Source organism: Macaca nemestrina, chromosome 9 (assembly GCF_043159975.1).
Source record: "Macaca nemestrina isolate mMacNem1 chromosome 9, mMacNem.hap1, whole genome shotgun sequence".
Classification (NCBI taxonomy): domain Eukaryota; kingdom Metazoa; phylum Chordata; class Mammalia; order Primates; family Cercopithecidae; genus Macaca; species Macaca nemestrina.
The window spans coordinates 65240409-65253104 of NC_092133.1; the positions used below are offsets into that span (position 1 = coordinate 65240409).

Here is a 12696-nt window from a genome sequence, read left to right on the forward strand (position 1 = left end):
AGTGACGCACGGCCAAGGCCGGGCGGCCGCCCTGCCCCCGCTTCCTTTCACGCTGTCGCTGCCCGTAGGTGGTTGTGGCCACTGTGCCCCGAGGGAGGCGGCGGTGGCCAGTAATGCCTGGGAAACTCCTCTGGGGGGACATTATGGAGCTGGAAGCACCCTTGGAGGAGTCCGAGAGCCAGAAGAAGGAGAGGCAAAAGGTGCGCTGAGCATGGGCCGCGCCTCCTTTTGGGCTGCGCCGGCTTGGGCGGGGAGGGGAACTGTCTGTCCCTGATGATGGCCTGTCAGAACCGGGCCGGAGCATCTGAGGGCCTCTCTTCGCGCCGCCCTCGGCCCTCTGAGGTCGCTCAGGGACCATTTCCACCTCCACACTCCCGACCTGGATAAAGATGGCCCTGGGCTTTGGGCCTCCCCCCCGCGTGGCCCCTCAGCCGTTCCCGTTGGCGCCTGAATCTCAGAGATGGGCAGACTCAAGCTCGCATCACCGTGGAATCTGTTCTTTCTCTCCATAAGCAGTGACGCCTGTCATTTCGTTCTCATTGGCCCTCTTAGAAGATAATTAAGAAAAAATGATTGCTTTGAATATGTGTTGCTTCTGTCACTCTGTCCCCTGTGCAAGAATCCTGGGGAAAGCGATCTTAGGTTTACAAACCTCCATAACTGTAGAGGCTTAAGGAAAAGTGTGACAGTGAGCCTTGCCAGGATTTGTCAGTGATGGAGATCGTGTGGGTTGCATTATTAATAGCTTTTACGGTCAGTATTTTCATTCAATCCGCAGGTGTTTATTGAACCTAATTTGTACCATACTCTTTGCTGAGCACCAAGGAGGTTAAACTAAATAAGTAAAGAAATAGTCCCTGCTCTCAAGGAACCTGTAGAGGAGTTGTAGTCTTTCCTCCTCCCACCCCCATGGCCTCCAAAAAAAAAAAAAAATAGGAAAAGGAAAAAACATCCTGAAACACTCAGAGGATCACAAGGTGCTGAAAAATGCCCAGGTAAAATTATTACTGGAGACACTTGACCTGGAAAAAAGAAATCAGCTGAAGAGGCTAAGGTGGCAGTATTCGGAGGCTGACATTCAACCAAAGAATGAGACTTACTTGTATAGCTTTAGAAAGCAGAATCTACCTCTCTGACCTTATCACTAAGGTAAACTTGCCATTCCAGCTAACACTTTATTGTGCTAAAATATACGTAACATTTATCATTTTAACCATTTTTAGGTATATAGCTCTGTGACATTAAGTATATTTACATCGTTTTGCAGCTGTCACCGCCATCCATCTCCAGAACTTTTCATTGTCCCAGACTGAAACTCTGTGCCCATTAAACACTCACTTCTCATTCCTCTCTCCTTCCACTCCCGGCAACCACCATTCTACTTTCGCTCTGTGAATTTGACTACTGAAGGTACCTAGAGTGTAAGCAGAAAACCAAGCAGGTATTTTTAAAAAGGCTTCTTTTGAAATTCTTATGTTTTGCATCCAAATCCTGTCCACCCGTCAAGGCCTAGTTATGTCTTTCCTAACAACCCTAGTTTACAGTTACCTAGTTTCAGTGGCTATCTTTATCATTTGATTGATATTTATTATGCATTTCTATGTAAAATTAGTTCATTTTTCCTATATTATGCCACATATTTCCGAAAAGTTCTTGAGGAAAATGACCAAATCATTTTCCATCCTTATGTTTCACTATATTGTTGTAAATTGGTGGCTTTCACATTGTAAATTCTCCAGAAATACGTGTTGACAGCCCTTTAACTATGAAAGATAACCAGAGATTTGGAAATGGATTGGAATACCAGCTAAAAGAAATGGAGCATTAGAATACTGGTCTGGTGGCTAGCCGCAGTGGCTTATGCCTGTAATCCTAGCACTTTGGAACACTAAGATGGGAGGATTGTGTGAGCCTAGGAGTTTTAGGTAGAGTTTTGTAGAAACCCTGTCTCTACAAAAAATGAAAAAATTAACCAGGCGCGGTGGCTCATGCCTGTAATCCCAGCACTTTGGGAGGCTGAGGCAGGCGGATCACCTGAGGTCAGGAGTTCAAGACCAGCCTGGCCAACACGGTGAAACCCTGTCTCTACTAAAAATGTAAAAATTAGGCCGGACGTGGTGGCTCTCTCCTGTAATCTCAGCACTTTGGGAGGTTGAGGTGGGTGGATCATGAGGTCAGGAGATTGAGACCATCCTGGCCAGCATGGTGAAACCCCATCTCTACTAAAAATACCAAAAAAGACCAGGTGCAATGGCTCACGTCTGTAATCCCAGCATTTTGGGAGACTGCGGCAGGTGGATCACCTGAGGTCAGGAGTTTGAGACCAGCCTGAGCAACATGGTGACACCCCGTCTCTACTAAAAATACAAAAATTAGCCGGGCGTGGTGGCAGGCGCCTGTAATCCCAGCTACTCAGGAGGCTGAGGCAAGAGAATCACATGAACCTGGGAGGCTGAGGTTGCAGTGAGTCGAAATCGCGCCACTGGACTCCAGCCTGGGTGACACAGCCAGACTCCATCTCAAAAAAAAAAAAAAAAACCCCAAAATTAACTGGGTGTGGTGGTGTGTGCCTGTAATCCCAGCTACTCGGGAGGCTGAGGTATAAGAATTGCTTGAACCCGGGAGTCAGCGGTTGCAGTGAGCCAAGATCCCACCATTGCAGTCCATCCTGGGCAACAGAGCAAGACTCTGTCTCAAAAAAAAAAAAAAAAAAAAAATTAGCCAGGCATGGTGGCAGGCGCCTGTTAATCCCATCTACTCGGGATGCTAAGACAGGAGAATCGCTTGAATCCAGGAGGCAGAGGTTGCAGAGAGCCACGATCACACCATTGCACTCCAGTCTGGGCAACAAAAGCGAAACTCTGTCTCAAGAAAGAAAAAAAAAATTAGCTGCCGTTGTAGCGCGTGCCTGTAGACTCAGCTACTCAGGAGGCTGAGGTGGGAGGATCACTTGAGCCAGGGAGGTTGAGGCTACAGTGAACCATGATTGAGCCACTGCACTCCAGCCTGGGAGGTGGAGTAAGACCTCTCTCAGAAAACAAAATAAAACAAAAACGAATAGTGGTCTGGTATTGAGATGAAGATAACTTTGGTTTGGATGTGTTGAGATATGGAGCTGGTCCTTAGATTCTTAGAATTGGAATGTAGGTGAGGAAGGGAGTCTGGAAGTACGTGTTGAGCCATGAAAATAGTAATAAAAGTGAACATAGAGAACAGATACTCAAGGAGCATCCACTGGAGGAGGAAGGAGAGGAACATTGAAGAAGATATGTGGTAGAGGTAAGAAGATAGAGGTAAGAAGGGAATATAAAGTGTAACTGAAACCAAGTAAACGGAGAGTGCCAAGCATTGTGGGTCTAAAGTGGAATAATATATTTAATCACCTTGAGATGTTACTGGGCTTGGACCGAGAGGTTTCACTTTGCCTTGCTTCAACTTCTCCCTGAAGTGCAGGGCCCAGGAGCAATTCAAGCCCCAAGGCTGACTCTATAAATAATCTTGTTTTTCTGTAGAACCTATTGGTTTGGAAAGATATGGGCTAGTGCAGTTAACTGTAGATCAATCAGATGATGTAATGTGTAACTGCAAAGCATTTTCACAAATATTGTTCAATTCTCACAGCAATTCCAATTTTATGGATGAGAAAATTATATGTGAAAGAACTCTAAAAATTGTGTAAGTTATGGTGAACATTTTGGTGGTAGTAGTTTTTACTGTCACTAGTCACTGCTATCTGTTTTGAACATTTGACCGGGTAATTCATTTTTTTGAGAGTGGCTGAGATTACAGGCGTGTGCCACAACACCCAGCTAATTTTTGTATTTTTAGTAGAGATGGGGTTTCACCATGTTGGCCAGGCTGGTCTCGAACTCCTGACCACAGGTGATCCACCCAACCTCTGCCTCCCAAAGTGCTGGGATTATAGGCGTGAGCCACCGCAGCTAGCCACCAGGCTAAAGTCCTAAATTCCCAAATCCTTTCTTGTGTTCTGTAAATATCACAACACTGACCAGTAGTTTGGCATTTTAAAATTGAAGTTGCAGAATAGTGCTTTTTTTTTTTCTTTAACTAAATTAAAAAAGTAAAAAAAAAATTCCAGGGATTACTGTCCTTCCATGGAGGTATAACAATTGGACTTCTGTATGAATTATATAGTTTTGTTTCATTTTCCTTTAACCTGTGAATTGTCAAAGTACAGGGAGGAAGTATAATGTGAAAAGAGAATGGGCTTTCAAGTCAGGCAGTGCTAGATTCAATTTCTAGTACTTAGAGCTGTGGGAAATCCCACATGTGGATCTTTGGCAAGTTGCTTAACCTCTTAGAGCTTCTGTTTCCTTGTCTATAAAATGGCAAAGGTGGCTGGGCGCAGTGGCTCTCGCCTGTAATCCCAGCACTTTGGGAGGCCGAAGCGGGTGGATCACCTGAGGTCAGGAGTTTGAGACCAGTCTGGCCAACGTGATGAAACCCCATCTCTATTGGTGGTGGTGTACGCCTGTTGTCCCAGCTACTTGGGAGGCTGAGAGGCAGGAGAATCACTTGAACCTGGGAGGCGGAGGTTGCAGTGAGCCAAGATTGCGCCACTGCCCTCCAGCCTGGGTGACAGAGCAAAACTCTATCTCAAAAATAAATAAATAAAATGGCAAAGGTAATACAGGTTCACTATCCCTTATCCAAAATCCTTGGAACTAGTTGTATTTTGGAATTCAGAATTCTGGGGATTTTTAGAAGGATAACACCCAGGTAGGGTTTGGGGCCCAAAACCTGTAATCAAACACCTTAATATTAAATATGAGTAGTCATACTAAGTGGGATAAATAAAGACTATAAAGAGCCTCACATTAGTTCAAGTTAAATTTTGCCATCAAATGAGTTCAGGTAAGGTTTTGCCTCCAAATAAGTTACAAAAAAACTTTCGGTTTTCAGAGCTTTATGGATATCGCAATTTCGGATAAGGGATTATGGACCTGTACTTCCCTTATAGGGTTGTTATGAAGATTTAAACAAGATAAGCTGAAAACACATTACACAGTGCTGGGTAGGTATTCAATAAGTATTAATTTTTTTCTCTTGGAAATGTTGCAAGTTTTTGTTTGTTTAGTATTTATAATTCTGGGGTTGTCTTTCTTTCCTTAAGGAGAAACCGTTTTAATTTTCCTTAAATCTTATGAAGGGATTAGAGAGGGGCTAGAGGATGAGCCTTGAGAATGAGGAATGGGATGAGAAAGATAGCAATAGTCGAGGCTTAGAGCTTGGCATTAGTAACCAGTCTGGATTTTTATCTGGTAGGTTTTCAAAGTAACTGTAGATTGAACTGAACTGGTGGGGGAGTCATACGCTAACTTCTCTAGAGTCTTAAAAGAAAACCTCTGACCATCTTGTCATTGCTACTTTCTTTGTTCACAGAGTGACAGAAGGAAGTCAAGGCACCATTATGACTCAGATGAGAAATCAGAAACAAGAGAAAATGGTGTTACAGATGACCTGGATGCTCCCAAGGCCAAAAAAACTAAAATGAAAGAGAAGCTAAATGGAGACACTGAAGAAGGATTTAATAGACTTTCAGATGAATTCTCTAAATCTCATAAGTCAAGAAGAAAAGATCTACCAAATGGAGATATTGATGAATATGAAAAAAAATCAAAGCGAGTATCATCCTTAGATAGTTCTACTCATAAATCAAGTGATAATAAACTAGAGGAGGTATGGATGCTTTTTATTTTGCATTTGACATTATACTTGAACTATAGGTTGATTTTTTTAGGCTAATTATAATTATATAATATTTCTTGATTAGTGTCTAGTACTTACTTTTAGTTGCATTAGAGAGTCTGTACGGGTGAAGTCTGAGTCTTTTTTCCTTTGGCCCTTGTTTATTTCATTGTATGACTTTTTTCTTGGGGCCCGATGGGAGAAATAGTCAAATTTAAACCTTTTCTGTACATTTGGGTTCCTAAAGTTATTCTGAATTGCTTGATGGTCACCTACTTGAATTTCTTTTCTTTCTTTTTTCTTTTTTTATTTTTGAGTCAGAGGCTCACTCTGTTCCCTAGGCTGGAGTGAAATGGCACAATCTCGGCTCATGGCAACCTCTGCCTCCTGGGTTCAAGCGATTCTCCTGACTCAGCCTCTCAAGTTGCTGAGATTACAGGCACGCACCACCATTCCTGGCTAATTTTTGTATTTTTAGTAGAGATGGTGTTTCTCCATGTTGGTTAGGCTGGTCTTGAACTCCTGACCTCAAAGTGATCCACCTGCCTCGGCTCCCGAAAGTACTGGGATTACAGGTGTGAGCCACTACCCCAGGCTGATAATTAGTAATTCTTTATATTCTTTAAATATGATAATTGCTGATACACATTTGAGCTTAATGCCTAATCTTTGGGGAGCATTGGGAAAAGATGTTGAATCCTTGTCTTATGACTTTTGACTTTTTTTTTTTAATTTGTGAATTTGCTGTTTGTCAGGAAGCACATGTGTTTGTTGATCTAAATAAGGTCCTTTAAATCTGTATTGCTAACAGTGGAATGTATGGCTTGCTTCTCACTTTGATGGGATTTTGCTTGGTAAAATCTGTATTATAATAGGTTTAAGAGTTTATTATTTTGTTTAGATCACATGAGAGTTTAGGAATTCTACTTAAAGGAATTTATCCTAAGGAGATGATCAAGAGGTGTGCAGAGCTTTATGAATAAGTACTCTTATCACAGTAATATTGTTGATAATAGCAAATATTTAAACATCCTAAATGTCTGATAGTAGACAATTGGTTTAAATAAAACATACAATAGTTATGTAATAGAATACAGTTATCCCAAAGGGTCTACAATAGAAAAGGTAGTCATTGTATCTTGTTAAAAGATAAAAATTGGATGGGCGCGGTGGCTCATGCTTGTAATCCCAGCACTTTGGGAGGCTGAGGCAGGTGGATCACCTGAGGTCAGGAGTTCCAAGACCATCCTGACCAACAGGGTGAAACTCCGTCTCTACTAAATACAAAAAAATTAGTTGGGTGTGGTGGCACATGCCTGTAATCCCAGCTACTTGGGAGGCTGAGGCAGGAGAATTGCTTGAACCTGGGAAGCGGAGGGTGCAGTGAGCCGAGATCTTACCACTGCATTCCAGCCTGGGCAACGTGAGCGAAACTCCATCTCAAAAACAACAACAACAACAAAAAAAGATTGTAAAATGGTATATATAGTGTGATTTTATTTCTATTTAAAAAATTTTATGTGCATAGAGTGAAGATTGGAGGAGTATGTTTCAAATGTGGCTTTAGCTGAGTGGATTATAAATAACTTTTAAATTTGTTTCTCTTTCCTCTGTAGTTATTAAAGTTTCTTTTCTTTTTTTGTTTTTTGTTTTTTTTTTTTTTTGAGATGAGGTCTCACTCTGTCACCTAGGATGGAGTGCAATGGTGCGATCATGGCTCACTGCTACAGCCTCATCCTTCCTGGGCTCAGATGATCCTCTCACCTCAGCCTCCTGAGTAGCTGGGACTATGGGCATGTACCACCACGCCTGGCTAATTTGTGTATTTTTAGGAGAGATGATGTTTCATTCACTGTGTTGCCCAGACTGGTCTTGAACTCCTGGGCTTAAGTGATCCAGCCGCCTTGGTCTCCCAAAGTGCTGGGATTACAGATATAAACCACTGGACCCTGCCAATTTCAAAAGTTTCTATGATGACAGTGTATTATTTATTTTTTGTTTGTTTGTTTTTGATAGAGACAGGGTCTCACTCTGTTGCCCAGACTAGTCTTGAACTCCTGGGCTTAAGTGATCCTAGCACCTTGGCCCCCCGAAGCACTGGAATTACAGGCATGAGCCACCCTGCCTGGCCAACAGCGTATTATTTTTGTCATTTTTTTTTAATCATAAAAAGGTAACAGCAGCCTTGAGGTTTGTTTAAATGGCATGCAATTTGAATTTGAAAGTATTTTTTATCTAATTCCAAGTTTGAAAATTGTTAGTGTATGTCTCTTTAAACACATGAACAGTAAAGCTGACTGGGTAGGCATACTGTTTTTGTTCTGTGTACACATTAGTGTACAAAGTTTTCAATAAATGTTAAATGATAATGTCATGCTAACTTGTATATATGTTAAAGAAATCTTCAAACTTACAGTAATTTTCTCTTGTATTAGCAACCTAAATAAAAATCTTTCAAAAGCTATAGAATAAATTAACTTATTTTCAGAAAAACTTTACATTCCTCATTATGTAATTTCTTTTAGCTTAGTTTATAGGCTTGTGTTAATCTTTATAATTTTGTCTACATCTGTATGATTTAGATTAATAAATAACCTTATAATAAATAACCTTTTTGGCTGGGCATAGTGGCTCATGCTTGTAATCTCAGCAGTTTGGGAGGCCAAGGTGGGAGGATCTTTTTTTTTTTTTTTTCTTGAGATGGAGTTTCGCTCTTGTTGCCCCAGCTGGAGTGCAATGGCGCAATCTCGGCTCACCACAACCTCCGCCTCCTGGGTTCAAGTGATTCTCCTGCCTCAGCCTCCCGAGTAGCTGAGATTACAGGCATGTGCCACCACACCTGGCTAATTTTGTATTTTTAGTAGAGACAGGGTTTCTCCATGTTGGTCAGGCTGATCTTGAGCTCCTAACCTCAGGTGATCCACCTGCCTTGGCCTCCGAAAGTGCTGGGATTACAGGCGCGAGCCACCGCACCTGGCCAAGAGGATCTCTTGAGGCCAAGAGTTTAAGACTAACTTGGGTAACATGGTGAGACACTGTCTCTACAAAAAATAAGAAAGTAAGTGAGCATGGTGGCGTGCGCCTGTGGTCCTGGCTGCTTGGGAGGCTGAGGTGCGAAGGGTTTGAGCCCAGAGGTTGCGGCCACAGTGAGCTGTGATGGTGCCACTGCACTCCAACCTGGGCAACAGAGTGGGACCCTGTCTCAAAAAAAAAAGAAAAAAAAGAGTGTTCCACTAAGTTTCCTTGTAAGTGAATCTGTACAAAATTAAAAACAGTAAATGAAGAAGAGTTGAATATAAATTATATTATTTAGGCCATTGATTTCATTTTTACAGACCTTAACACGTGAACAGAAAGAAGGAGCCTTCTCCAATTTTCCTATTTCTGAAGAGACTATAAAGCTTCTGAAAGGTATGTGGTTTTGTTGTTGTTGTTGTTGTTGTTTTTGAGATGGAGCCTTGCTGTGTTGCCCAGGCTGGAGTGCAGTGGCGCGATCTTGGCTCACTGCAACCTCCGCCTCCTGGGTTCAAGTTATTCTCCTATCTCAGCCTCCTGAGTAGTTGGGATTACAGGCTCGTGCCACCACGCCCGGCTAATTTTTGTGTTTTTAGTAGAGACAGTGTTTCACCATATTGGTCAGGCTGGTCTCGAACTCCTGACATTGTGATCTGTCCGCCTTGGGCTCCCAAAGTGCTGGGATTACAGGCGTGAACCACCACGGCTGGCCCAAAGGGTATGCAGTTTTAATGGATATGCAATTAAAAATCTATCACTAGATTTTGTAAAACTCTTGTGCCTTTTCTGACCAAAAGGAGAACATAAAAAGAATGGAGAAGTAGCTCTTCTTTAATTGCAGTTACTTTTACATCATCCTTTTCAATATTCTGACTTGTGTTTAGCTTTAAGATTTATATGCATTTGTCAAAAGTTTAGACTAATTTTTTGGTAATTCTTGTTTGTGGTAGGAATAGCTGTGTCACCAGGTGGTATGTCTTTAGGCAGACGTAGAAGAATCATGATTGTCATTTTCAAATGAATATATTTTTCCTAATGCTAGTCGTAAAGAAGTATGTTAATTAAATCTCATTTTACAGGTCGAGGGGTAACATATCTCTTTCCTATTCAAGTTAAGACCTTTGGTCCTGTATATGAAGGAAAAGATTTAATAGCTCAAGCACGGACAGGAACAGGAAAGACATTCTCTTTTGCCATCCCCTTAATTGAAAGACTTCAAAGAAATCAAGAAACAATTAAAAAAAGCCGCTCACCAAAGGTAATCATTATAGGGGGTAAAAGCTTTAAATGTTACTCTAACAGCAAGGGAAAGAAGGTTATACCAGTCCTGAGTTCTAGTACCCCCAAGATAGAAAAGTTAACACTGTGTTATAAAGCAAAAATACATTGTTTTTCACAAAAAGAAATTTCAAGCATAGTTAAAATGAAGTAGTTTTTGCATATGAATGTGATGTGAATGGATCCATAGATAACTTTTATAATTTCATGAATTACAAAGCCAGTATATCTTATTTACAGTTTATATATTTAGTTGAGCCTTTTCTTCTCTTTTTTTCAGTCCTGACCTTTGCTTTTAAACAAATGAATTTTCTAAAGAGGTGTTCATTTATTTGTCATTCAGTAAATGTTCAGCATCATTTATTTCAGTGTTGACTTTTTTTCCCTTTAGTATGGAATGCATCATGAATGCTCATGTCATCCTTGTGCAGGGGTCATGCTAATCTTCTCTGTGTCATTCCAATTTTAGTGTATGTGCTGCTGAAGTGAGTACACACAGACGGACTTTTTTTTTTTTTTGAGACGGAGTCTCGCTCTGTCACTTAGGCTGGAGTGCAGTGGTATGATGTTGGCTCACTGCAAGCTGTGCCTCCCGGGTTCACACCGTTCTCCTGCCTCAGCCTCCCGAGTAACTGGGACTACAGGTGCCTGCCACCACGCCCGGCTCGTTTTTTGTATCTTTTAATAGAGACGGGGTTTCACTGTGTTAGCCAGGATGGTCTCGATCTCCTGACCCCGTGATCCACCCGCCTCGGCCTCCCAAAGTGCTGGGATTACAGGCGTGAGCCACCGCGCCCGGCCCAGATGGACTTTTTAAGAAGAGTATTATTGAAATGATATTGCTTGTTTATATATTATTGGGGTGCTAGACATCTGTCTTATTTTATAAATGTAAAATCAACCGACAGAGGGGTCTTGTAAAATGTAAGCCTAAAATATGACCTAAAAAGCTGTGTGCACTTAAGGTTTGTAAAAGTGAAGAAAAAATCAGCATCATAATATGAATAGTTGTATGACTAAAAGTAATTTGTTCTTTGTAAGACAACTGAGTGGTATTATAAGAGCAAATTAACATATATAAATATAATTAAATCATAATAGTCTTAGATTAACTATCCCAAATCAGGTTGGCTGTATTGACTTACAGGATAAATCTTTTCGGAGAGTTATGTTTTTGGGGTGAAATTAGGAAAAGACTGAAATAGGACATAGGATATAATCTCAACACTGCCTTTTTTTTTTTTTTGAGGCGGAGACTTGCTCAGTCTCCCAGGCTGGAGTGCCTTGGTGGAATCTCGGCTCACTGCAGGCCCCGCCCCCTGGGTTCATGCCATTTTCCTGCCTCAGCCTCTGGAGTAGTTGGGAATACGGGCGCCATGCCCGGCTAATTTTTTTGTATTTTTAGTAGAGACTGGGTTTCACCGTGTTAGCCAGGATGGTCTTGATCTGCTGACCTTGTGATCCGCCCGCCTCGGCCTCTCAAAGTGCTGGGATTACAGGTGTGAGCCACCGCGCCTGGCTTTTTTTTTTTTTTTTTTAAAGACATGGTCTCACTCTGTTTCCCAGGATGAAGTACAGTGGGGTGATCATGGCTCACTGTAACCACGAACTCCTGGGCTCAAGCAATTCTCTCTTCCTCTCAGTCTCTCCAGTAGGTAGGACTACAGGCAGGTGCCACCACACCTGGCTAATTTTTTATTTTTTGTAGAGTTGGGGGTCTCACTGTGTAGTCCAGGCTGGTTTTGAACTCCTGGCCTCGAGTGATCCTTCCACCTTGGCCTCCCAAGGTGTTGGGATTACAGGTGTGAGCCTCCACACCTGGCCCCAAAGCTGCCTTAAAAAACTTTTGTAATAGAAAGATGTTACTGGAGATTCCAGCTCCACCATTTCTAGGTGTTTGATTTTGGGCAAGACTTTAATTCTCTGACACACGAGTCTGTCATTTATGAAAATGGTGTAATAATGCCACTCATGGGTTTTTATGAGAATCAAATTAGATAATTCCTGTAAAGCATTAGTTCCTAGCACATGGTGAACATTCATTCGTTTATCAAACATTTTTGAGTTTCCTGTACTGTACCAGGCACTGTTTGAAGTGCAAGGAATACAGTAACCCAACCTGACATAAATTCCTGCCTTCACGGAGCTTACATTTTATCGGGTGAGATAGACAATCGCAAATAAGTAAAATATCAGTATCTTGGGTGATGTAAGTGCTGAGCAGAAATAATAAAGGGGCAGGAGGATATGAAAATGGGCTTGGAAACCTTACTGAAGAGACCTGAAGGAAGTAAGGGAGGATATAATAAATATACACCGCTGTTCTTGTTGCTATTTGTGTTGTATCTTTAAATACTATGACATTAATGTAGAGTTTCCTGGTTTTAAATGCACCTACAAAAAGTCTTCTCGGTTTTAATTCAGATATGTCTTTAGAAAAATATCTTTTTGTTTTTTAAACCTCTTGCTCAGGTACTTGTTTTGGCTCCAACAAGGGAACTGGCAAACCAAGTAGCCAAAGACTTCAAAGATATAACTAGGAAACTCAGTGTGGCGTGTTTTTATGGTGGAACATCATATCAAAGCCAAAGTGAGTAAATATGTATGATAGAAACACAAAGATGTATTTGGTACTTATATTTAAGTAAATAATGTGAAAGTGTGAATTTTACATATTGTTGGCATTTCTCTTCT

General features: G+C 41.5%; 1 protein-coding gene and 1 non-coding gene across 3 annotated transcripts in view; one reads left to right on the forward strand and one right to left on the reverse strand.

The window, feature by feature from the left end:
* The first annotated feature begins 18 nt into the window (after positions 1-18).
* LOC105466226 (DExD-box helicase 50) overlaps positions 19-12696 on the forward strand; it is a 54640-nt gene continuing 41962 nt past the window's right edge. The window contains exons 1-5 of one of the 2 annotated variants that reach the window (XM_071069654.1): positions 19-200; positions 5404-5700; positions 9045-9120; positions 9804-9982; positions 12475-12592. In XM_071069654.1, coding sequence (XP_070925755.1) covers positions 114-200; positions 5404-5700; positions 9045-9120; positions 9804-9982; positions 12475-12592 — 757 coding nt within the window. In that variant the 5' untranslated portion in view covers positions 19-113. The remainder of the gene's footprint in view (positions 201-5403; positions 5701-9044; positions 9121-9803; positions 9983-12474; positions 12593-12696) is intronic. The other variant, XM_071069653.1, reaches the window with a different exon arrangement.
* On the reverse strand, positions 10389-10495 carry LOC112423910 (U6 spliceosomal RNA). The gene has a single exon (XR_003014516.1). It is a non-coding gene; the product is annotated as a U6 spliceosomal RNA (small nuclear RNA).